The sequence below is a fragment of the Elephas maximus genome, chromosome 4, assembly GCF_024166365.1.
Source record: "Elephas maximus indicus isolate mEleMax1 chromosome 4, mEleMax1 primary haplotype, whole genome shotgun sequence".
Lineage (NCBI taxonomy): Eukaryota > Metazoa > Chordata > Mammalia > Proboscidea > Elephantidae > Elephas > Elephas maximus.
The window spans coordinates 93,385,529-93,410,059 of NC_064822.1; the positions used below are offsets into that span (position 1 = coordinate 93,385,529).

General features: G+C 37.8%; 1 protein-coding gene across 1 annotated transcript in view; it reads right to left on the bottom strand.

The window, feature by feature from the left end:
- The window catches only part of LOC126074698 (lysosomal alpha-glucosidase-like), a 106,775-nt gene that overhangs the window by 34,058 nt on the left and 48,186 nt on the right, over nt 1–24,531 (bottom strand). Inside the window, exons 2-6 of the mRNA XM_049881514.1 lie at nt 11,318–11,443; nt 10,842–10,973; nt 9,325–9,438; nt 3,028–3,144; nt 719–803 (exon numbers count right to left, since the gene is read on the bottom strand). Coding sequence (XP_049737471.1) covers nt 719–803; nt 3,028–3,144; nt 9,325–9,438; nt 10,842–10,973; nt 11,318–11,443 — 574 coding nt within the window. The remainder of the gene's footprint in view (nt 1–718; nt 804–3,027; nt 3,145–9,324; nt 9,439–10,841; nt 10,974–11,317; nt 11,444–24,531) is intronic.

A 24,531-nucleotide genomic window follows, 5' to 3' on the forward strand; every position in this document is an offset into this window, starting at 1 on the left:
GTAAAGGGAGTTTCCCTGGGGTGTGGCCTGCACCACCTTTTATCTCTCAAGAGATAAAAGGAAAGGGAAGCCAGCAGAGAGTTGGGCACCTCATACCACCAAGAAAGCAGCACCAGAAGCAGAGTGCGTCCTTTGGACAAGGGGTCCCTGAGCTTGAGAAGCTCCTCAACCAGGGGAAGATTAAGTCAAGGACCTTCCTCCAGAGCCAACAGAGAAAGAAAGCCTTCCCCTGGAGCCGACGCCCTGAATTCAGACTTGTAACCTACTAGGCTGTGAGAAAATAAATTTCTCTTTGTTAAAGCCATCCACTTGTGGTATTTCTGTTATGGCAGCACTAGATGACTAAGGAATTAGTTACAGAAATAGAAAAATATTGTGGAAATTATAAGTTGAGTAGACTTTATAGCCACCTAAGAGTCAACTGCAACACCACACCAACAAATCTACCTCCCTGCCGCCTTTTAAGGACAGCCAATGAAGGGAATCTCTGGTTCCTCCCAGGACAGGTGAAGACCTAATTCCCAAACATCTCAAGGTCTCACCACCAAAGGAGTGCTATAGGTACAAATACATGTTCTAAATTTTCTGGATTATTCCTAGAATGGCGAGAGCTCTGAAAGGAAACATATATTTTCCTAAATGGATGGCATTAAAGAGACTTTTCCTCCGTGGGATGTAAAAATGTTTCAAAATCATTTGGCTATTTCCGTTTACTTACCAGGCACATAAGGTGGGTTGTTTAGGTTGTTCTTTGCACATCCTGGCTGCTGTCCGGTTGCAAAATTGGATGGTTCATTCATATCCTTACATAAAAAATAGGAACTCAATAAGTAATAATGGACATAATTTTCTTACTTCCCATTGTGGGAAAAGGGTACAAAAAAAGGTCATTCACTCATTCAACAAGCGTTTTTTGAATATTGAAACGTGTGAAATGGTAAACTAGGAGCTTAGCAATAAACAAGATAGTGTCCCTAGTCTCAAAGAGCATATAATGGCAAATCAGCAAGTTTCACAAGTATGTAAATGTCACATTTAGACTAGATATCATCCATTTCAGTAAGTGTCAGTTCCTTTTTTTCAATGGTTGTGGACACAAATCATTCTTAATTTATTTGTCTTGTAGCTCACCTCTGATTCATCAACCAATCCTGTCAACTCTACCTTCAAACTAAATGCAGAATCTGATCAGGTCTCATTCACTCCATTGCTACACCACCATTGTCTCTTGCCTGGACTGTGGCAATAGCTTCCTACTATCTGGTCTCCTTCTTCCACAGAGGCCCAGAAATGGATTTACCTGTAAGCTAAAGAAACTGAAGTTTTGCCAACCCCTTTTGCATGACTTTCATATTTTATACCTGATTTTCTATTTGTAATTTTTTATATTTTTCTTAGCTACTCAAATTGTATAATGCTCCATAATACCTGGATTCACCCCTCCTTTTACACTGCTTTTGGCCTTCCAGTAGTCTATTCTCAATACAGCAACCAGAGTGATCCTTTTAAAACCTCTGCTTAAAACCCTCCAGTGCGTCTTCATCTCACTGAGTAAAAGTCAGAGACCTTACCATTGACTTGTGATGCTTTTTGTGACATTGCCTCAATGTCCCTTTGACTTTTTCTTATACTCTTGTGCCCCCACCCCATCACTCGGCTCTAGCACACTAGCCCCCTTGCTGTCCTGGAAAATATCAGGCTTGTTTCTGCTCTGAGAATTTTGTACTTACCGTTTGCCCTGTCTGAATGCTTTTCTACTACATATGCCCATGGCTCAGCCTCTCATCTTTTTTATCAATTATCATCTCCACTGAGCACTCTATTTCAATCCAAGCCTGCTTAAATTTTCTATTTACTATCTAGCTTCCCAGATTAATTTTTCTCCTTGGCAGTAATTATTATCCAACATACTCTATGTTTTACTTATTTATATTGTTTGTTGTTTATATCTCCCACTAAATATCAGCTCTATAAAGGAAATAATTTTTCTAAGTATAGCCCCAATGCCTCCTGACACAGAGTAGGCCCTCAGTAAATGTTTGTTTTTGAAATAAGAGCAAAGAAGGACTATTTCTATTAAGAGTACCAGTGAAGGCTTCATGGAGAAGTTGGTATGGAGGCTGCAAGTTGATGGGCTCATTAGAATTTGAACATGTAGAAATGAGGAGAGATGGGAAGGAAGGCATGCAAAGGTATAGAAATAGCAAACTATGCTGCAGGTGGAAAAATACGCCCCTCTGTTGAGTAGCAGGAGTTCTCTGATCTTCTCGCAATCTTCAGCCCACATGATTCTGTTTGCAAGTGTTTCTCTGGCAGAGTGGGGCCTCTTAGGCACATAACTGTCTATTGTCTAAACAGAACTGGGTTAGCACCTCTCTTGGGTCTCTTGCCCCTGCACTCTTGCATATGCTAGTCTCACTACCCAAAACATTTCTACCCACACTCCACTTCACTTAGCTAATTGATCATTTCTCTATTGGTGTTCAGTTTACCTGAATTCAATGTTCTAGACTTGTGTTCCCATTGCTTCCAGTGTTTGCCTTATCATGGCCATACAATAGCTTGTTTATCTACCTCCCTCTCCAACTGTTGCCTCCCCGGTGTCCTGCACAGGGTAGGCATAAACAATGATGCCAGCCTAAAAAAGACACATTTGGAGTAAGATGAAGCAATGGTCCAGCTGGCAGACACAGATGCTGCCAGTCTTGGAGAAAATAGTTCTCCCCCCTCGTGGTACTTTAAACCCACTGCTGTTGAGTAGATTCTGACTCATAGACAACCTACAGGACAGAGTAGAACTGCTTCATAGGGTTTCCAAGGAGCAGCTGGTGGATTTAAACTGCTGATCTTCTGGTTAGCAGCGGAACACTTAACCAGTGGTGCATTTGTAGAGAATGTAAAGAAGACAGGGAAGAAGAAATTTCATTTTCTATATCTTGCTATAAAACTGAAAAAGGCACAAATGAATGATCATTTCTCTTTTTCACTAGGAAAAAAAAAATTTTAAAACAACAAATTTAGGCTTACAATCCAGATCCCATCATAATCAATGATGTTCTTAAATTCCATGCACATCTGGACCCACCATTCTGTCGTTAGGGGGTTGGTATAGTCTGGAAACACTGATTCTCCTGGGGACCAGGCCTATGATGGATAAAGAAGTCAATCAAAATAATGCAAATAACATAATATAGTATACAAACCTCTATAGTTGGGCCTTATTTTCCATTTTGAGTCATACAAGTAAAAATTGAGACCCTGCAAAGTTAAATAACTTAACCAAGCACATAGTACAAGGAAAAAACAAGTGAGTGGTAGAAGGGAAAGAGAATTCCATACCCCCATCCAGTGCTGTGCCAATAACAAAACTGTGCATGAAATCGTATTTTCTTATTATGCTATTATAATTTTAGCCATTCATTTCCACACATGAATTCATATCATTCAGATATAGGGTTTAAAAAATTGTAAAAACTGTATTTACAATAGAAACAGAACAATAATATACCTATAGTCTCAACAAAAGCTATAAGAATAATATAATGAAAACTATAGAATGTTCATGAAGTATACACAAAAATGCATGAATTAAGAAATATAAAATGTTTCTGAACGGGAAAAGTCTCTCTAAACTGTTCTATAAATTTAAATCAACTCCAACTCAAATTCTATTGTGATGATTTGTAACTTGATTCTGTATTTTATGTGGACATATAAATGAGAGGCAATGGTTAAGAATTTTAGAAGAATAAAAAACCTAAATAAACATGCTCTAAGGTTAATACTGGATACAGGAATTGATAAACAGAGAAATGCAACCCAACTGAGAGATCAGAAACAGACACACATCTATGTAGGAATTTAGTGAATGATAAAGATGGTATTCCAAAGCAATGGGAAAATGCTGAATTATTCAACAGGTGATGTTTGATCCATTATCTATCCATTTGGAAAAATTAAGTTATATTCTTATTATATATCATACCCTAAAATAAGCCAAACTGAAAGGTTTAAATGTGATTTAAATATTTTAAAAAATGGAAACATTCTCTAAGGATATGTAGGAGTCTGTTTATACAAATTTGAGTTAAGAAAGGCCTTTTGAAAGATATAAAATATGACACCAAAAGCAGAAACTAAAAAGAAAAAAAAAAAAAAAGGACAGATATGGCTACAAAATAAACTACTCGGCAAAGAGTTAAAAGACAGTCTAGGAAATGTTTGGAATCATATACAAAAAACAATAAATATCTTATGAATCGGTAAGAAAAAGGCAAAATCTTCAACAGGAAAATGGCAAAGAATATTTACTGATTTTTCGCAAAGAAAAAGAAAAGTTATAAAGAAGATGATTAGCCTCACAAATAATGAAAGAACTGAAGTAAAAGAAAACATTATTAGCTTTTCGCTAGCCCTGTGATTGCCCTACTGTGGTGTATATAGATAAGCAGGTACTGTTATGCCTGTTGTAGTCCCTGGGTGGTTAACACACTTGGCTGCTAACCAAAAGGTTGATGCTTCAAGTTCACCCAGAGGAGCTTCTGAAAAATGAGCCATTGAAAACGTTATGGAGCACAGTTGTACTCTGACACATATGGGATCGCCTTGAGTCGGAATAGACTTGATGGCAACTGGTTTTGGTTATGCCTGTTGCTAAGTTTGTAAATTGATACAATTGGAAAATACATATAGAAATTTGTGATGGGAGTTTTGTAGCGCCACGTTGGCTCCATTTCTGTGATGGGAGTTTTAGATGTAACAATTCCATTTTAGTAAATTTACTATATGGAAATATCAAGGCAAAATACATACAACACCTAGGTACTAATGTGTTTACTGCAGCATTGTTTATAATATTAAGACACTAGAAACAAGAAAATATCCACCATTATGGATACTTTGAGTTAATTTTCCCAGATGCGGACAGTAGAATACTGCAACACTATTAAAGAAGAGATAATTTCATATGTATTAACAAGGAAAGATATCTACAAAATTTTGCTATAGTTTAAAAAAGGTTTAAACCATATACACCCACTCCTCACTTATGGACACGGTTAGGTTCCAAAGACCAGGTCCCCACTGAACACCCATTGCCATCGAGTCGATTCCGACTCACAGCGACCCTATAGGCAGAGTAGAACTGCCCCATACGGTTTCCAAGGAGTGCCTGGTGGATTCGAACTGCTGACCTTTTGGTTAGCAGCCATAGCTCTTAACCACTACGCCACCAGGGTTTCCAAAAGACCAGGTAGTTGTACAAAAATCGGTGTTGTGTGAAATACCTGTGATTTCCTGCCCCGACATCTCGTCCTCCCTGGCCCCAACCTTCCCAGTTTGGCGGCTTTGGCTCCTCTGTACCTGTGACAGTCACGAGCTGGTTGGAATACGAATCAGTGCTCTGGGCTGCTGGTCTGGCAGCGCAGGCTGGGTGGTGCGGTGAGGGCCAGAGGCCAGCACCTCCCGCCACCCCCGCCCTGCGACAACTGGCTGGTGCCTGCGTGCAAAGTGAGCACTGGGCAAAGGGTGGAGGGCACTGGGAGAGGCCCAGAATAGGAAGGAGAGGCACCAGCCTGGAGGAGCCTGAGCCTTGGGCGCCCAGCGGGTTCCGGACTGGGGGTCAATACCCCAGGGGCGGTGCCGCTCCTCCCTCTGCACGCCCTAGAGACCTGCTCACAGGGAAGGTAAGTGGGTCACAGGGAGTATTAATGAGCTAAATAGGTAGATTTTTTACTACTATCGTAAATGCAAAACGTCAGATTACAAAATAGTTCAATAAGTGAGGAGTAGGCGTATAGTATATATACCCATTTACCTAAAAATATGATTTGTTGTTGTTATTAGGTGCCCTGGAGTCGGTTTGGACTCGTAGTGATCCCATGTACAACAGAAGGAAACACTGCTCAGTCCTGCGCCATCTGCATAATTGTTATGCTTGAGTCCATTGTTGCAGCCACTGTGTCAATCCATCATGTGGAGGGTCTTCCTCTTTTTCATTGACCCTCTTTCTACTTTACCAAGCCTGATGTCCTTCTCCAGGGACTGGTTCCTCCTGATAACATGTCCAAAGTACCTGAGACAAAATCTCCCCACCCATACTTTGAGGAGCATTCAGGATTGGAGGAAGGCTCATTTACAACCTGAGATAGCACCTTAGTCCTTAAAGAAACATCTTTTTTTTTTTTTTTTTTAACACTTTAAAGAGTTCTTTTGTAGCCGATTTGCCTAATACAATGATTCTTTTGATTTCTTGACTGCTGCTTCCAAGGGTGTAGATTGTGGATCCAAGTAAAATGAAATCCTTGACAACCTCAATCTTGTCTCTGTTTATCATGATGTTCTTTATTGGTTCAGTTGTGAAGATTTTTGTTTTCTTTATGTTGAGGTGTAATCCATACTGAATGCTGTAGTCTTTGATCTTCATCAATAAGTGCTTCAAGTCCTCTTCACTTTCAGCAAGCAAGACTGTGTCATCTGCATAGCTCAGGTTGTAAATGAGTCTTCCTCCAATTCTGATGCTCTGTTCTTCATATAGTTCAGCTTCTCAGATTATTTCCTCAGCATACAGATTGATTAAATATGGTAAAAGGATAACAACCCTGACACACACCTTTCTTGGCTTTAAACCAATCAGTATCCCCTTGTTCTGTTCAAATGACTGCCTCTTGGTCTATGTACAGGTTCCTCATGAGCACAATTAAGTGTTCTATTATTCCTATTCTTTTTTTTTCACAATATTATCCATAATTTGTTATGATCCACACAGTCAAATGCCTTAGCATAGTCAATAATACACAGGTAAACATCTTTCTGGTAGTCTCTGCTTTCAGCCAGGATCCATCCGACATCAGCAATGATATCCCTGGTTCCACGTCCTCTTCTGAATCCAGTTTGAATTTCTGGCAGTTCCCTGTCAATTTACTTCTACAACTGCTTTGGAATGATATTCAGCAAAATTTTATTTGCATGTGATATTAATGATATTGTTCAATAATTTCCACATTCTGTTGGATCATCTTTCTTTGGAATGGGCATAAATACGCATCTATTCCAGTTGGTTGGCCAGGTAGCTGTCTTCCAAATTTCTTGGCATAGATAAGTGAGCAGTTGCCGTACTGCATCTGTTTGTTGAAACATCTCAATTGGTATTCTGTCAATTCTTGGAGGCTTGTTTTTTGCCAATGTCTTCAGTGCAGCTTGGACTTCTTACTTCAGTACCATCGATTCTTGATCATATGTTACCTCGTGAAATGGTTGACTGTCGACCAATTCTTTTGGTACAGTGACTCTGTGTATTCCTTCCATCTTCTTTTGATGCTTCTTGCATCGTTCAATATTTTTCCCCATAGAATCCTTCAATATTGACACTCAATGCTTGAATTTTTTCTTCAGTTCCTTCGGCTTGAGAAATGCCAACCATGTTTTTCCTTTTTGGTCTTCTAACTCCAGGTCTTTGCACATATCATTATAATACTTTACTTTGCCTTCTTGAGCTGCTTTTTGAAATCTTTTGTTCAACTTTTTTACTTCATCATTAACTACTCAGCATTCAAGAACAAGTTTCAGAATCTCTTCTGACATCCATTTTGGTCTTTTCTTTCTTTCTTTCCTCTCTGTTTAATGGCTTTTTGCTTTCTTCATGTATGATGTCCTCAATGTAATCCCACAATGTGTCTGGTCTTCAGACATTAGTGTTCGATGCATCAATTTTTTTCTTAAGATGGCTTCTAAATTCAGGTGGGATATATTCAAAGTCCTATTTTGGACTTGTGGACTTGATTTAATTTTTTTGTCTTGCACTTGACTGGCATATGGACAATTGGTGGTTTGTTCCTCATTTGGCTCTTGGCCTTGTCCTGACTGATGATACTAAGGTTTTCCATTGTCTCGCTCTACAAGTGTAGTCGATTTGATTCCTGTGTATTCCACCCAGTGAGGTCCATGTGTATAGTCACCATTTACATTGTTGAAAAAAGGTATTTGCAATGAATAAGTCATCGGTCTTGCAAAATTCTATCACAAAATCTCCGGAGTTGTTTCTATCACTAAGGCCATGTTTTCCAACTACCGATCCTTCTTTTTTGTTTCAAACTTTTGCATTCCAGTCACCAATAATTATCAATATATTTTGATTGCATGTTTGATCAATTTCAGATCCCAGAAGTTGATAGAAGTCTTCAATTTCTTCACCTTTGGCATTAGCAGTTGGTGCGTAAATTTGAATAACAGTCGTATTAACTAGTCTTTCTTGTAGGCATATCAATATTATCCTATCACTGACAGCAATGTACTTTAGCATAGATTTTGAAGTGTTCTTTTTGATGATGAATGTGACACCTTTGGTCTTCAGTTTGTCATTCCTGGCATAGTAGACCATATGATTGCCCAATTCAAAATGGCCAATATTTTTACTCCATTTTAGCTCACTAATGCCTAGGATATAGATCTGTATGTGTTCCATTTCATTTTTGACAACTTCCAATTTTCCTAGATTCATTCTTCGTACATTCCACATTTCAATTATTAATGGATTTTTGTAGCTGTTTCTTCTCATTTTGAGTCATGCCTCATCAGCAAATGAAGATCCTCATTCTACATACACTTAATTTTCTGATATCATCTCAATCTGTACTATCTTGGCATAATTATTAAAAGCAGGTCTTTTAAAAATATGTTACACTGTATATTAACATATTCTTTTAATTTCTCACCCACTGTATGGGACTCAAACAATTTTTTTAACAACAGTATGGTTGTTGTGTAGAGTTGATTCCAACTCATAGCCACCCCATAAGACAGAGTAGTGCTGCCCCATAGGGTTTTCTAGGCTGCAATCTTTACAGGGGAAACCCTGGTGGTATAGTGGTTAAGAGCTATGGTTGCTAACCAAAAAGTTGGCAGTTTGAATTCACCAGGTGCTCCTTGGAAACCCTATAGGGCAGTTCTACTCTGTTCTATAGGATCACTATGAGTTGGAATCAACTTGATGGCAATGGGTTTGTTTTGTTTTGTTTTGTTTTTTTAAACCTTTACGGGAGTAGATTGCCAGGTTTTTCTCCCAGGGGGCCACTGGGTAGGTTTGAACTGCTTGACTTTTTGGTAAGTAGCCAAGCACTTAACCAATGTGCCACCAGGGCTCTTAACAGTAATATTATATAGGCCAATGCTCCAATTGTAAGCAGCCAACACAGTTGGAGAAGCTGCATATAATTGTCTTGAACTGAACTCAAGTGGTATCTGTTCACTGATGCCATGTCAATTGTACTCATTATCAAATACTGAATAAGAAGGAGGTTGACATCTATTCTTCCTTAAGGTACTTACCCTGCCAATCGCTGGTGTGGCTCCATCAGAGTTGTTGATCCATATTCCCATTTCCTGTCCAAGGTCATAGGGCTTGTAAGTACCTTCTGGTTCATCTTTTGTCAAAAAGGGATGCTGCAAATATCAGTGAACATTATAATAAAATATGATAGCTGATATGTAAATGTAAACTTTCCAAAAATATTTAAGAACCTCTACTATTCATATAAACAATATGTTTTATATTGCATACATTAAGATGGTCTCACCTTTAAGTATGGTTATGAATATAAGGACTATTTCTATTAATTTTTAGTGCTGCAAAATACGGTCCCAAGTGATGTTGATTTAATTTAACAATGCAATCAGTTGCTTCTGATTAAAAGCTCTAATTTACTTGAAAAGTTATCTAAGTGCATAAATCTAATAGTGATGCTACTTTAGCATACAATCTTTCCTGTTTGTTTGTTTCTTATGTAAGTAGGAGTGATGTAAAATTCTCCCGGAGGGAGAAATCAAGAAATTTGAATTCTACTCTCAATGATGCTACAAAATGCCTAGATAAGACATTTAACTTTGAGGAAGTCCAAGTTTCTCTTCTATAAAATGGAGTGTAGTAAGAAAACTCTAAAAGTCACTGTCCCTAAAATCAGTGACTCCAGAGGAAAAAAAGCCTGTGATTCTATGATCTGTTTTTTTTTCCACAAATATTTATTGACCTTCCGCCAAACCTGTTTCCCTTGCTAAACATTCTACCATTACAATATGTTTATTTTTAAATACTTTTCTTCATACATTCTTGTTAAATTATCTCAGTTGGGTAACAAATATGTTTCTTGATTTAAAATAAGCCATTTGTTTAAAAAAAAAAAATCAACAGAAAACCTCTTACTCCATGAACTTCAAGCATCATTAATTAGTCATATAAAGAATAAGAATTATAACATTGTGACATTTTTCTCTCATTACATTAATAGCAATACAATTATTTTATAAAACTTAAAATCTCTCCTATCTGCAGGGAAACAACATCTTATGAAAACTAACTTTTAGTGACATGTATGTTCCTAGAAGTAGTCTTGGAGATCACTTTTAATTATAAATGTATCAAATGAATAATAATGTTGTCTCCCAACATGCAGAAAAGTTTCTTTCAGTCTAAGAATCACTGCATTTATTTAATAACGATATTATTCTTCATTTAGGATTTTATGGCTAGGTCCTCAAATATTGACAGACAGGGCCGTCTACAGAAAAACATATTTTTCCTTCTATCTATAAATCAATTTTCTTTTAGAAAGAATACTGGGTTTTAAAGACTTTAACAAATTCCTCCTTCACTTGTTATGACATTTCTATATCATCTAATAATATAACACTTGCTTATAATATATTATCCTCTAATAAAATCATGTTCCTCCAAAATATGATACTGCTGGAAATTCTACTTTTTGACAAATTAATTGTAATATGTATTTTTAGAAATGCTCAGAAAATGCAAATTAAAATATATTGTTTGATCTTCAAAGGAAATTTACCAAAATAATGACATAATGAATTCCATCTTTTTTCAGCTCCTTAATGTACTCAGGCAGACCAGCAAAGTTAGTTTTATCATATGTGAAGTCCAAATGGTGATCCAAGTAGTCACTATCACCGTGCTGAACATCCTGTACAAAGGAGCAACATAGACATGACATTCCGACATTAGAAAAATAGACAGATATTGCCAAAGAATCAAAAGTTGCTAATAAGTGACTGTATTTAACTTGAAATTTAAATATTGGTGTGAGTTGCAGATTATCCTGTAAGTAAAAGTGAATAAAAATGATTTTTTAACTGGAAACTCAGAGTATAATAAACAAAAATGAAGCCAGTACCATGCCTGTTCTCATATATGTATATACATATATATATATATGTTTGTGTATACTTCATGTTACAATATAATTGTTACACATTCTAGTTTCCTTGTTCCTCTCAATTTACAGCATAGTGTTCGGGGCACACTTACATGAGGAATATCGTACTGTTTCAAACGCTCAACTGTTTTCCGCAGCACTTCTAGGTTATTATAGCCCTGTCGACTCAGGTGAAATCCCAGAGACCAGTACGGAGGCATAAATGGACGCCCAATGGCCTGTAAAAAAGTATTAAATCCAAAAATTTTACTTAAGTGTTCACAAGCATTGATTTCTAGGACTAGATAACGTAACGTTTTCATCAGCCAGCACTTTAAATTTCCTATATTGTGTTGAGCCTCTAATAAGATGCCCCTGGTAGCAGCCAAAGAGTTAATAATTTTTTTTTAATTTGGGGGCTCAAGAACTTTTTCCAGAATGTAATTAAATCATGGAATTTCTTCCCAAAGCAATGCACCTACAAAGACAACTCTTTCAATTTTGTGAATGGGATGTTGTGCCCTCCAGTCCCTAGTTAATCCACCAGGAGGTAATATAACAGAGGTTTAGTGAGCTCCCAAGTCAGATAAACTTGGGTTCACTTTCCAGTTCTGCCTCTTAATATCTGTGACACTAAGATAATTACTTAATTTTTTGCAGCCTTAGTTTCCTCATCTTTAAATTATAATACTTCATTTCATATACATGTATTTATTGACTACCCACTCCATGCTGTTTTAGACCCAAAGTCTCTGCCTCATAGTGCTTCAATTCTAGTAGAGGAAGACCAATAATAAACATGTAGACAAAATGATATAATTAAAAAAAAGTACAGCGTGTGGGAGTGGGGGTCAGGTGGGGAGGGGGCTGGTCAATAAGACCTGAATATGCCAGCCCTGCAAAGAGTTTACCAGGCAGGGGGAAAAAAAGATGTAAAGGCTTGAAGTGTTTAGGAAGAGCAAGAAGATGAGTGTCGCCAAACTATAACAAACAAAAGGGAGGATGGAATAGGCGTTTAGGGCACAGGTGAGTAAGCAATCATATAGGACTTTGAAGGTCATGGCAAAGAACTGGAAAGTTACCCTTTTTTTAAACTTTGTATTTGGAAAATTTTCAGGAATATATAAAAGTAGAGGGGATAGTATAGTAAACTGCCATGTATCCAAAAGCAACAATTATCATTTTGTCACACACCTTTATCCATTTCTTTCTTTTTCTCCTCCTTTTATTATTTTTCAAGGGGTGAGGTAGGATGCTATGTTATGAAATTTTAAAGCAAATTCCTGACATCATGTCATTTCACCCCTAAATACATCAGTAAAACAAGGACAATCTTATATACAACCAAAATACCATTATCATGCCTAACAAAATTAACCACAATCCCTTAATAGCCTCACATACTTCAAATTTTCCTAATTTCCTCAAAAGAATTTTTCCAGTTGGTTTGTTTGAAAGGGGAATGAATTAAGTTCAAATTGTAATGGAAGTCATCAAAGTGAGTAATATAATCTGATTTACTTTTTTTTTAATCCCTCTGACAACTCTTTGGAGAATAAATTACAGGAGGTCAAAGGTGACAGGAACAAATCCAATTAGAGAATGGGGCATTTTCCAAGCAGAAATGAGAGTGGCTTGAACAACGGAGGTCACATGATGATGTTAAGAACGGTTAGACTGAAATGTATTTTGGATATATTGCTGACAGTACTTTCTGATGCATTTGATGCGGTAGGATAAAGAAAAGAAGGTAATAGAGGATGACATTTAGGTTTTGGAGTTGAAAGACAGGGTGGATAGTGGCTCTATTAATTGAAGTAAGGAAGATTAAGGGAGGAGCAAGAGCAGGTTTGTGCCAAGAGGACAGGGGGGATAAGAAAGAAGTGGATGTATACACTTGGTGGTTATCCACTTATGGATATATTTAAAGTCATAGGGCCAGAGGAAATGACAGAGTTCAGCTGGAGACCAAAAAAGGGCACAGTACTAACTTCAGGGAGGCTCAACAGCCCAAGAAGGAGAAATCAGCAAAGGAGATTGAAAACAAGCAATTGGTTATGTAGGAGGACAACCGGACAATGTGGTGTCAGAGGCACAAAGAAAAGAGAAAGCACTTCAAGAACAGTGGCCACCTGTGTCAAAAGATACTAGGAGGCTGAGTTAGATAAGAATAGAGAATCAACCATTGTATCCCTTGGCTTCGACAAAACATTTATAGAGAGTGATGGGGATAAAAGCCTTATTGGGCTGTGTTGAAAAAAGGGAGGTGAGGAAGTGGAGGCAGCCATACGGATCATTTTAAAATATTTTACGGAAGAGAGGAGAGAAATGGGGTCAATAGCTGGAAGGGGGTCGTAGGCTCCAGAGAGGCTATCCTTGTTTAATTTTGTTTTGTTCATGTAGGTACTATTAGGGCATGCTTATTGATGAGAAAGATACCCCACTCTGGCAGAAAGAATAAATCGATGGTGCAGTTGAGAGCAGAAACAATAGCAGAAGTTCATCCATGGCTGAGAACGCAGGAAGAATTGTTAGATATGAGCAAGGACAACCATTACAGGAAGAAAGATAGAACACATGAGTATGTATGCACGTAAATTGACAGATTTGATACTGGGAAAACAATGTGGTTCCTTTTTAATTGTTTCTATTTTTCTCAGTAAAATAATAAGTCAGGTCAACAGCTATTAAGTTGTGTGGTATGGTGTAGGAGGTTTGAGAAGAGAGACTGTAAAATAAATAATAATCTCTGTGAGTGGAATTGTAAACACACTAGACGAGGACATGTAGTAGGATTGCAGACGGTGTAGTGTGTTGGAGACTAAATTACACAGACAATGCTCACCACCACGACCATGTGATTGTTAGCCGGAAACTTTCAGCTGCTCAGATGCAGGCAGTAATTTAATCACTCAGTCAGCACAAAGTTCCTATCTGCTATGTAAAGGAAGGTGGTGTCAAAACCCCTGAATAAGTGTGCTGTTCAGACCTGGAATTTTATTTAATGTCTCTTGCCATAAAATCCTGTAAAGTGTATCCTGTGACTCATCTTTCTCTTTGACCCTAGCATAATGCCTAACACAGGATATGCAATCCATACATGTTTACTTATTATATGACTTAATGAAGGGCAGATGATATCATTTATGTTCCACGTTTGGGGATGCTGAGTCAAAAACAGGGTTTGTGACTGCTTGATTTGGTAGCCCGTAAAAACCTGAAACTGGAACTAATAAGAATCCTGGTTCTCAAACCAGGCTGAATATGAGAACTATGTATAGAGAGGTTTTAAAAATATATAACCTATCCAAAGCCCACCCCAGAATAACTCAATCAGAATTCTGAGGATGGGACCCAGTATCTGTATTTTAAAAGGCTTGTGGATGATAGGTGCACAGGAAGGTTTGAGAAGCACTATACCAGGCTGCAAGCTCTTGGGGAGCAGGGACTATGTCTATCCATTGTAACCCCATCTCCAGATCCAGAAGATGTCTCATTTTACATGATCACAAAATATTTATTGACTGAATCTCCTAACACTTAGTCAAGCACTTCTTTTAAACCACATTTAATGTTTATCTCTGTTGTTACCTTTTGAATCCATTTTCTTTCATTCTCACCTTTTAATAAGTGGTGAATATTTTATTTCCACTCTCTCAATGGTACAGCAAACACATCTCCTAAAAGACAGTGAAGAAACTGGAGGAAGAGGAGACAGCCGGGATACAAGGCCTGAGAACAGCCATAAAGACTACAAGACACAGCCGTGTTGTTGTTGTTGTTGTTAGGTGCTATCGAGTCAGTTCTGACTCATAGCGACCCTGTGCACAACAGAATGAAACACCGCCTGGTCCTGAGCCATCCTCACAATCGTTGTTATACTTAAGCCCACTGTTGCAGCCACTGTGTCAATTCATCTTGTTGAGGGTCTTCCTCTTTTCCGCTGACTCTGTACTTTACCAAGCATGATGTCCTCCAGGCACTGATTTCTCCTGACAACATGTCCAAAGTATGTAAGACACAGTCTTGCCATTCTTGCTTTTAAGGAGCATTCTGGCTGTACTTCTTCCAAGCCAGATTTGTTCATTCTTTTGGCAGTCCATGGTGTATTCAATATTCTTCACTGAAACACAATTCAAAGGCGTCAACTCTTCTTCGGTCTTCCTTATTCATGGTCCAGCTTTCACATGCATATGATTTGATTGAAAATACCATGGCTTGGGTCAGTCACACCTTAGTCTTCAAGGTGACATCTTTGTTTTTCAACACTTTACAGAGGTCCTTTGCAGCAGATTTGCCCAACACAATGCATCTTTTGATTTCTTGACTGCTGCGTCCATAGGTGTTGATTATGGATCCAAGTAAAATGAAATCCGTGACAACCTCAATCTTGTCTCTGTTTATCATGATGTTGCTTATTGAACCAGTTGTGAGGATTTGTGTTTTCTTTATGTTGAGGTGTAATGCATACTGAAGGCTGTAGTCTTTGATCTTCATCAATAAGTGCTTCAAGTCCTCTCACTTTCAGCAAGCAACTTTGTGTCACCTGCATATCGCAGGTTGTTAATGAGCCTTCCTCCAATCCTGATGCCCCGTTCTTCTTCATATAGTCCAGCTTCTTGATTTATTTGCTCAGCAGACAGATTGAATAGGTATGGTGAAAGAATACAACCCTGACACACACCTTTCCTGACTTTAAGCCAATCAGTATCCCCTTGTTCTGTCTGAATAACTGCCTCTTGATCTGTGTAAAGGTTCCTCATGAGCACAATTAAATGTTCTGGAATTCCCATTCTTCACAATGTTATCCATAGTTTGTTATGATCCACACAGTCGAATGCCTTTGCATAGTCAATAAAACATATGTAAACATCCTCTGGTATTCTCTGCTTTCAGCCAGGATCTATCTGACATCAGCAATGATATCCCTGGTTCCACATCCTCTTCTGAATCTGGCCTGAATTTCTGGCAGTTCTTTTGTTCAAATTTACACACCAACTACTAAGGCCAATGATGAAGAAATTGAAGATTTTTATCAGCTTCTGCAGTCTGAAATTGATCAAACATGCAATCAGGATGCATTGGTAATTACTAGTGATTGGAACACGAAAGTTGGAAACAGAAGAAGGATCAGTAGTTGGAAAATATGGCCTTGGTGATAGAAACAATGCTGGAGATGGAATGATAGAATTTTGCAAAACCAACGACTTCTTCATTGCAAATACCTATTTTCACCAACATAAACGGTAAGTATACGCATGGACCTCACCAGATAGAATACACAGGAATCAAATTGACTACATCTGTGGAAAGAGACGATGGACAAGCTCAATATCATCAGTCAGAACAAGGCCAGGGGCCAACTGTGGAACAGACCGTCAATTGCTCATATGCAAGTTCAAGCTGAAACTGAAGAAAATCAGAGCAAGTCCATGAGAGCCAAAATACAACCTTGAGTATATTCCACCTTAATTTAGAGACCATCTCAAGAATAGATTTGATGCTTTGAACACTAATGACCGAGGATCAGATGAGTTGTGGAATGACATCAAGGACGTCTTATGTGAAGACAGCAAGAGGCCATTGAAAAGACAAGAAAGAAAGAAAGAAAAGACCAAGATGGATATCAGAGGAGACTCTGAAAGTTGCTCTTGAGCGTCGAGCAGATAAAGCAAAAGGAAGAAATGATGAAGTAAAAGAACTGAACAGAAGATTTCAAAGGGCAGCTTGAGAAGACTAAGCATTATAATGACATGTGCAAAGAGAAGAGAATAGAAAACCAAAAGGGAAGAACACGCTCAGCATTTCTCAAGCTGAAAGAACTGAAGAAAAAATTCAAGCTTTGAGTTGCAATAGTGAAGGATTCTTTGGGGAAAATATTAAATGACACAGGAAGCATCAAAAGAAGATAGAAGGAATACACAGAGTCATTATACCAAAAAGAATTAGTCAATGTTCAACCATTTCAAGAGGTAGCATATGATCAGTAACTGATGGTACTGAAGGAAGAAGTCCAAGCTGCACTGAAGGCACTGGCAAAAAACAAGGCTCCAGGAATTGATGGAATATCAATTGAGATGTTTCAACAAATGCATGCAGTGCTGAAAGAGCTCACTCATCTATGCAAAGAAATATGAAAGACAGCTTCCTGGCCAACTGACTGGAAGAGATCCATATTTATGCCTACTCCCGAGAAAGGTGATCCAACCGAATGTGGAAATTATCGAACAAAATCATTAATATCACACTCAAGCAAAATTTTGCTGAAGATCATTCTTCAATGATCAGAAATTCAGACATAGTCGTAGATAACATAAAGTTCAGGTGAGGCTCAAATAAAGATGAAAAAGGCTAAAGCAACTGAACAATATGAAGCTGTACAGTACATATAATGAGATAAGTATATATGTTTTATATTGGCCCACAGTAGCTGAAATTATATGTGTCCCAGTCTTCTTGCTATCAGGTTGATCTGACTCATGGTGACCCTGTGAGTAGAACTGTGCTCCATAGGGGTTTCAATGGCTGATTTTTTTAATTAGATCACCAGGCCTCTTTCTTCCAAGGTGCCTCTGGGTAGACTTGAACTTCCTTTCAGTTAACAACTGAGCACGTTAACTATTTGTACCACTTAGGGACTGCCACCTCTTACACCCTAACATAAAACAAAACCCACTGCAATATATGTCAAGAAATGCTTCCTCATACTAAATTAAGAGTGTGAGAATAGTCACCCTACTATGACTCTTTGAGAATTCTCTAGGCATCTAGGGCCTGAAATTTGAGGCAATGTCGTTACAAGTAACACATATTATTTCCATACATGACATAACATTAAATCCTTTAACCATCTGCAATAAATACTAACCTAAAAAAAAAGCTTAAAATTCTTCAAATATTTACATGAAGGCATATTCCTCTAGCTATTTAGTTCAATTTTTTTTTTTTTATTAATCCTGGTTTAGTAGTGGTGGTATATTCTTGCATAAGATTTTGTTATATTATTTCATCTTCCCAGCAATGAAACCAAATCCATTGCTGTCAAGTAGATTCCAACTCATAGCAACCCTGTAGACAGAGTAGAACTATCCCAGAGAGTTTCCAAGGCTGTAAATCTTTATGGAAGCCAACTGCCACATCCTTCTCACACAGAGCGGCTGGTGGGTTTCAACCAACCACTTTTCGGTTAGCAGCTGTTTAGCCACTGTGCCACCAGGGCTCCTCTTCCTAGCAATACTATCAGGTAAACAAAATGAATGTTTTAATCCCCATTTTACAATCGAGGAATCATAGTCTAAGATCACTAGTGATTAATAGAAGTTTAGAGAAGCATAGATGACAAAACTGTAGCTCAAACTTAGGTCTTCTGATTCCAAGTCTAAAAAATACCAAACGAAAAAACCGGTTGCTGTTGAGTTGATTCCAACTCATAGCGACACTATAGGACAGAGTAGAGCTGCCCCATAGGGTTTCTAAGGCAGTGAGTCTTTACAGGTGCAGATTGCCACATCTTTCTCCCCTGGACTGACTGGTGGATTTGAACCACTGACATCTCAGCAGCCAACTGCTTTAACCACTGTGCCACCAGATCTCCTCTAATAAATGCCAGTATTTCTTAAATATCATTGAAGCCATTCTATATTTTTATTTATTATTTTTTAAAATAATATTTTGTTGCATTTTCTCTGAAAGTTTACACAGCAAATTAGGTTCCCATTTGACAATTCCCACACTAATTGTTCAGTGACATTAGTTACATTTACCACAATGTGTCAACATTCTCTTTAATTGTGTTCTGTTTGTCTCATTTCCAGCATTCTAGTTTCCCTGTCCCCTTATCTTCTCATCTGATACAGATGGTTTTTAAGTAGTGCACCGATCTTACGAGTAATAACCTTTATTTTGTGTGCCCTCTATTTCGCTAAAAGATGATCTCAGGGAATAGGCTCAGTTCTAGGTTTAAGGAGTGTCTCAGGGCCATAGTCCAAGGGAGTCCTCTGTTCTCTCTATTCCGATTTGTCTGGCTTTTTTTTTTTTTTTAAAGAATTTGAGTTCTCCTTTACATTTTTCTCTCATTCTATCTGGGACCATTTATTGTGACCCCAGTCAGAACTAGAAGAATCCCAGAAGAACTAGATGGTGCCTGGCTAGTGGTGGTAGCTGGGCACCATCTAGGTCTTCTGGTCTCAGGGTAGATGAGGACATGGCTCATGTAGACTTGTTCTTCTCTGAGCTTTTTGGTTATCTTCTTACTATTTTGCCCCTGATGAGTAGAGATCCGTAGCTGTATCTTAGGTGGCCACTTGCAAGCTATGAAGATCCCAGAAGCTACTCACTTCAATAGGATACAGATCATGATTTTTGTGAACTGTTATGCTAATTGACTGAGTTGTTCCATTAGACTATGTTCCTTAACTTTCAAACCCAGAAAACCAATCTTGGAAGGTGTTTAGTTATAGCTGAGGAGTATCTATATTTGTGTGTTCAATGAATATATGTGCCTGCACCCACATATTTGTATTTACACATTCCTGAAGATACTTCTGTCTGTTCTCACCTATGTATACCAATATGTATACCTACCTGTATAGTAATATGCCTATACCCATCCATATGTGCTCAAACACTTTTACTTTGGTTGTGCTGTCTCACTACATCCACATTTGGTGTCACTTTTCCCATCACCAAAAATAGCAAGTCTCTATGATCTAAAATATACTTTCCCCATCCCCCTACTCTCCCTGGTAACCACTAATGAACATTGGTCTCTCTCTATATATATATCTATTGCTGTCTTCTTATAAAAGAGGGAGCATACAATATTTGTCCTTATATGCTTAACTTATTTCACTTAGCGTTATGCCCTCCAGGTCCATCCATGTTATGTTTCACGGATTCTTCATTGTTCTTTATGATTGCATGGTATTCCATTGCATGTATGTAACACGATTTAGTAATCCATTCATCTGTTGATGGGCATTTCAGTTGTTTCCATTTATTTACTACTGTGAATAAAGCGGAAACCCTGGTGGTGTAGTGGTTAAGTGCTATGGCTGCTAACCACAGGGTCAGGAGTTTGAATCTGCTAGGCGCTCCTTGGAAACTCTATGGGGCAGTTCTACTCTGTCCTGTAGGGTCGCTATGAGTCGGAATTGACTCAACGGCTCCGGATTTGGTTTTGGTTTTTAGTGAATAAAGCAGCAATGAACATAGTTGAGCATATGTCTGCTTTGGTCATTATTTTTAGGTCTTTAGGGTATATGGAGTGGGATTGCTGGAACATAGGGTAGTTCTATTTCTAGTTTTTTGAGAAAGGATCATACTGTTTTTCATAGTGGTCTTACCATTTTACAGTCCCACCAGCAATTGAAAAGAGTTCCAATTGCCCCACATCTTCGTCAACATTTGTTTGTTTGTTTTTTTAATCAGTGCCATTTTAGCTGGGATAAGATGGTATCTCATTGTAGTTTTGATTTGCATCTTTCTAATGGCTAATGATCACGAACATCTCTTCATATGCTTCTTGGCTGCTTGAATGTCCTCTTGGGGGAAGGTTCCATTCATATCCTTGGCCCATTTTGTGGTTGGATCTTTTTGCTGTTGAGTTGTTGCAGTCTTCTACAGATTTTAGGGATTAGGCCCTTATGGCGTAAGTTGTTTCTGAAGATTTTTTTTCCTAGTATGTATGTTGTCTATTTATTCTTTCAGTAAAACCTTTTGATGGGCATATGTTTTTTCATTTTTATGATGTCCCATTTATCTAGCTTGTCTTCTTATATTTGTGCATTTGTTGTTATGTTTGTTATCCCATTTTTACAAAAGATTAGGTTCCATAGTTTTCTCCCAAGAATTTTATGGTTTTAGGTTTAACATTTAGGTCTTTGATCCATTTCGAGTTAGTTTTGGTGTATGGTGTGAGGTATGGGTACTCTTTCATTTTTCTGCAGGTGGATATCCAGCTTTGCTATGCTAATTTTTTTTAAGGAACATGTAAAAAAATGACATAGAGGCATTTACAAAAATACCTAGTGAGGGGACAGCACAGTTGGCAAACTAATGTAGGAGGCACACAATATTTGTGTAAAAATATGGTACTCTTTTGTTAGTGGTGGTGCAGTGGTTAAGAGCTACGTTGCTAACCAAAAGGTCGGCAGTTCAAATCCACCAGCTGCTCCTTGGAAACCCCATGGTGCAGTTCTATTCTGTCCTATAGGGTCACTATGAGTCAGAATCGACTTGAAGGGAACTGTTTTTTTTGGGGGGGGGTAGTATTTGTTAGCATAGAGGAATCCAACTGTTTTTTGCACCCTACAACATTGCTAAATTTTTCTATTCGTTCCAGCAGTTTTCCTGTGGAATCTTTAGGGTTTTCTAAGTATAGGATCATGTCATCTGCACAGATAGTTTTACTTCTTCCTTTCCAATTTGTATATTTTATTTTTCTTTCTTGTCTTATTGCTCTGGCTAGGACTTCTAGTACCATATTCAATAAGAATATTGTCTCATTCTTGTTCTCAGAGAGAAGGCTGTCAGCCTTTATCTATTGAATATAATGCTGGCTATTAGTTTTGCATATGTGCCCTTAATTTTGTCGAGAAATTTCCTTTCTATTTTGCCAAGAGTTTTTATCAGGAAAACGTGCTGAGTTTTATTGAATGCCTCTTTTGCACCAATTGATATGATCATATGGTTCTTTTGTTTTATATATGTAGTGAATCCCATTGATTGATTTTTTTAATGTTGACCCACCCATGTAATCCTGGTATGAATCCCACTTGATCATGGTGTATGCTTTTTTTTTGATCTGTTGCTGATGTCTGTTAGCTAGAATATAGGTCTGTAATTTTCTTTGTGCTGTCTTTCCCTTCTTTAGGTATCAGGGTTATGCTGGCTTCACAGAAAGAGTTCAGTAATGTTCCTGCCTCTTCTATATTTTTATGAAGAGATTGAGTAGGATTGGTGTCAATCTTCCCTGAATGTTTGGTAGAATTCTCCAGTGTAGCCATCTGGTCCTAGGATTTTTTGTGTTGTTGTTGGCAGTTTTTTGATTATGTCTTCAATTTCTTCTCTGTAATGGGTCTGTTTAAATTTTCTACCTCAGTTTGTGATAGTTTGGGTAGGTAGTGTGTTTCTAGGAATTTTATCTAGGTTTGCAAATTTGTGGGAGTACAATTTTTCATAGTAATCTGTTATGATCTTCTTTATCTCTGTTGAATCAGTTGTAATGTCACCAATTTCATTTCTCAATTTGGTTATTTGCCTCTTCTGTTTTTTTTGTTTGTTTGTTTTTGATCAATCTAGCTAGTGGTTTGTCTATTTTATTGATTCTTTCAAAGAACCAACTTCTGGTTTTGTTGATTCTATTGTTTTCTGTTTTGTTTATTTCTGCCCTGATCTTTATTATTTCCTTTTTTGCTGGTAACTTTTGGCTTCTTTTGCTCTTCCATTTCTATTTTTTCCAGTTGTCTATTTAAGTAAATGATTTTTTATCTTCTTTTTTAATGTAGGCATTTATTGCTATGAATTTTCCTCTATGTACTGCTTTTGCTGTATCCCAAAGGTTTTTTGCTATGTTGTGTTCTCATTTTCATTTGATTCTAGGAATTTTTAAACTTCACTTTTCATTTCTTCTATGTCCCAAAAGTTTTTTTTAGTAGTGTATTATTCAGTTTCATATCCTCTTCTGAAACCGGCCTGAATTTCTGGCAGTTCCCTGTTGATATACTGCTGCAGCTGTTTTTGAATGATCTTCAGCAAAATTTTGCTTGTGTGTGATAATAATGATATTGTTCTATAATTTCCACACTTGATTGGATCACCTTTCTTGGAAATAGGCATAAATATGGATCTCTTCCAGTCAGTTGGCCAGGAAACTGTCTTCCATATTTCTTGGCATAGATGAGTGAGCACCTCCAGCACTCCATCTGTTTGTTGAAACATCTCAATTTATATTCCATCAATTCCTGGAGCCTTGTTTTTGGCCAGTGCCTTCAGAGCAGCTTAGACTGCTTCCCTCAGTACCATTGGTTCCTGATCATATGCCACCTCTTGGAATGGTTGAACATCGACTGATTCTTTTTGGTATAATGACTCTGTGTATTCCTTCCATCTTCTTTTGATGCTTCCTGTGTCATTTAATATTTTCCCCATGGAATTGTTCACTATTGCAACTCGAGGCTTGAATTTTTTCTTCAGTTCTTTCAGCTTGAGAAACGCTGAGTGTATTCTTCCCTTTTGGTTTTCCATCTCCAGCTCTTTGCACATGTCATTATGATATTTTACTTTGTCTTCTTGAGAGGCCCTTTGAAATCTTCTGTCCAGTTCTTTTACTTCATGAATTCTTCCTTTTGCTTTATCTGCTTGACGCTCAAGAGCAAGTTTCAGAGTCTCCTCTGACATCCATCTTGGTCTTTTCTTCCTTTCCTGTCTTTTCAGTGACCTCTTGCTTTCTTCATGGATGATGTCCTTGATGTCATTCCACAACTTGTCTGGTCTTCGGTCACTAGTGCTCAATGCATCAACTCTATTCTTGAGATGGTCTCTAAATTCAGGTGGGATATACTCAAGGTTGTATTTTGGCTCGAGGGGGCTTGCTCTGATTTTCTTCATTTTCAGCTTGAACTTGCATATAAGCAATTGATGGTCTGTTCCACAGTCGGCCCCTAGCCTTGTTCTGACTGATGATATTGAGCTTATCCATCGTCTCTTTCCACAGATGTAGTCAATTTGATTTCTGTGTGTTCCATCTGGCGAGGTCCACGTGTATAGTCACCGTTTATGTTGGTGAAAGAAGGTATTTGCAATGAAGAAGTTGTTGGTCTTGCAAAATTCTATCATTCGATCTCCAGCATTGTTTCTATCACCAAGGCCATATTTTCCAACTACTGATCCTTCTTCTTTGTTTCCAACTTTCACATTCCAATCGCCAGTAATTATCAATGCATCTTGAGTGCATGCTCAATCAATTTCAGACTACAGAAGCTGATAAATATCTTCTATTTCTTCATCTTTGGCCCTAGTGGTTGGTAAATTTGAATAATAGTCATATTAACTGGTCTTCTTTGTAGCTGTACGGATATTATCCTATCACTGACAGTGTACTTCAGGATAGATCTTGAAATGTTCTTTTTGATGATGAATGCAACACCATTCCTCTTCAAGTTGTCATTCCCAGCATAGTAGACTATATGATTGTGTGATTCGAAATGGCCAATACCAATCCATTTCAGCTCACTAATGCCTAGGATATCGATGTTTATGTGTTCTGTTTCATTTTTGATGATTTCCAATTTTCCTAGAGTCATACTTTGTACATTCCAGGTTCTGA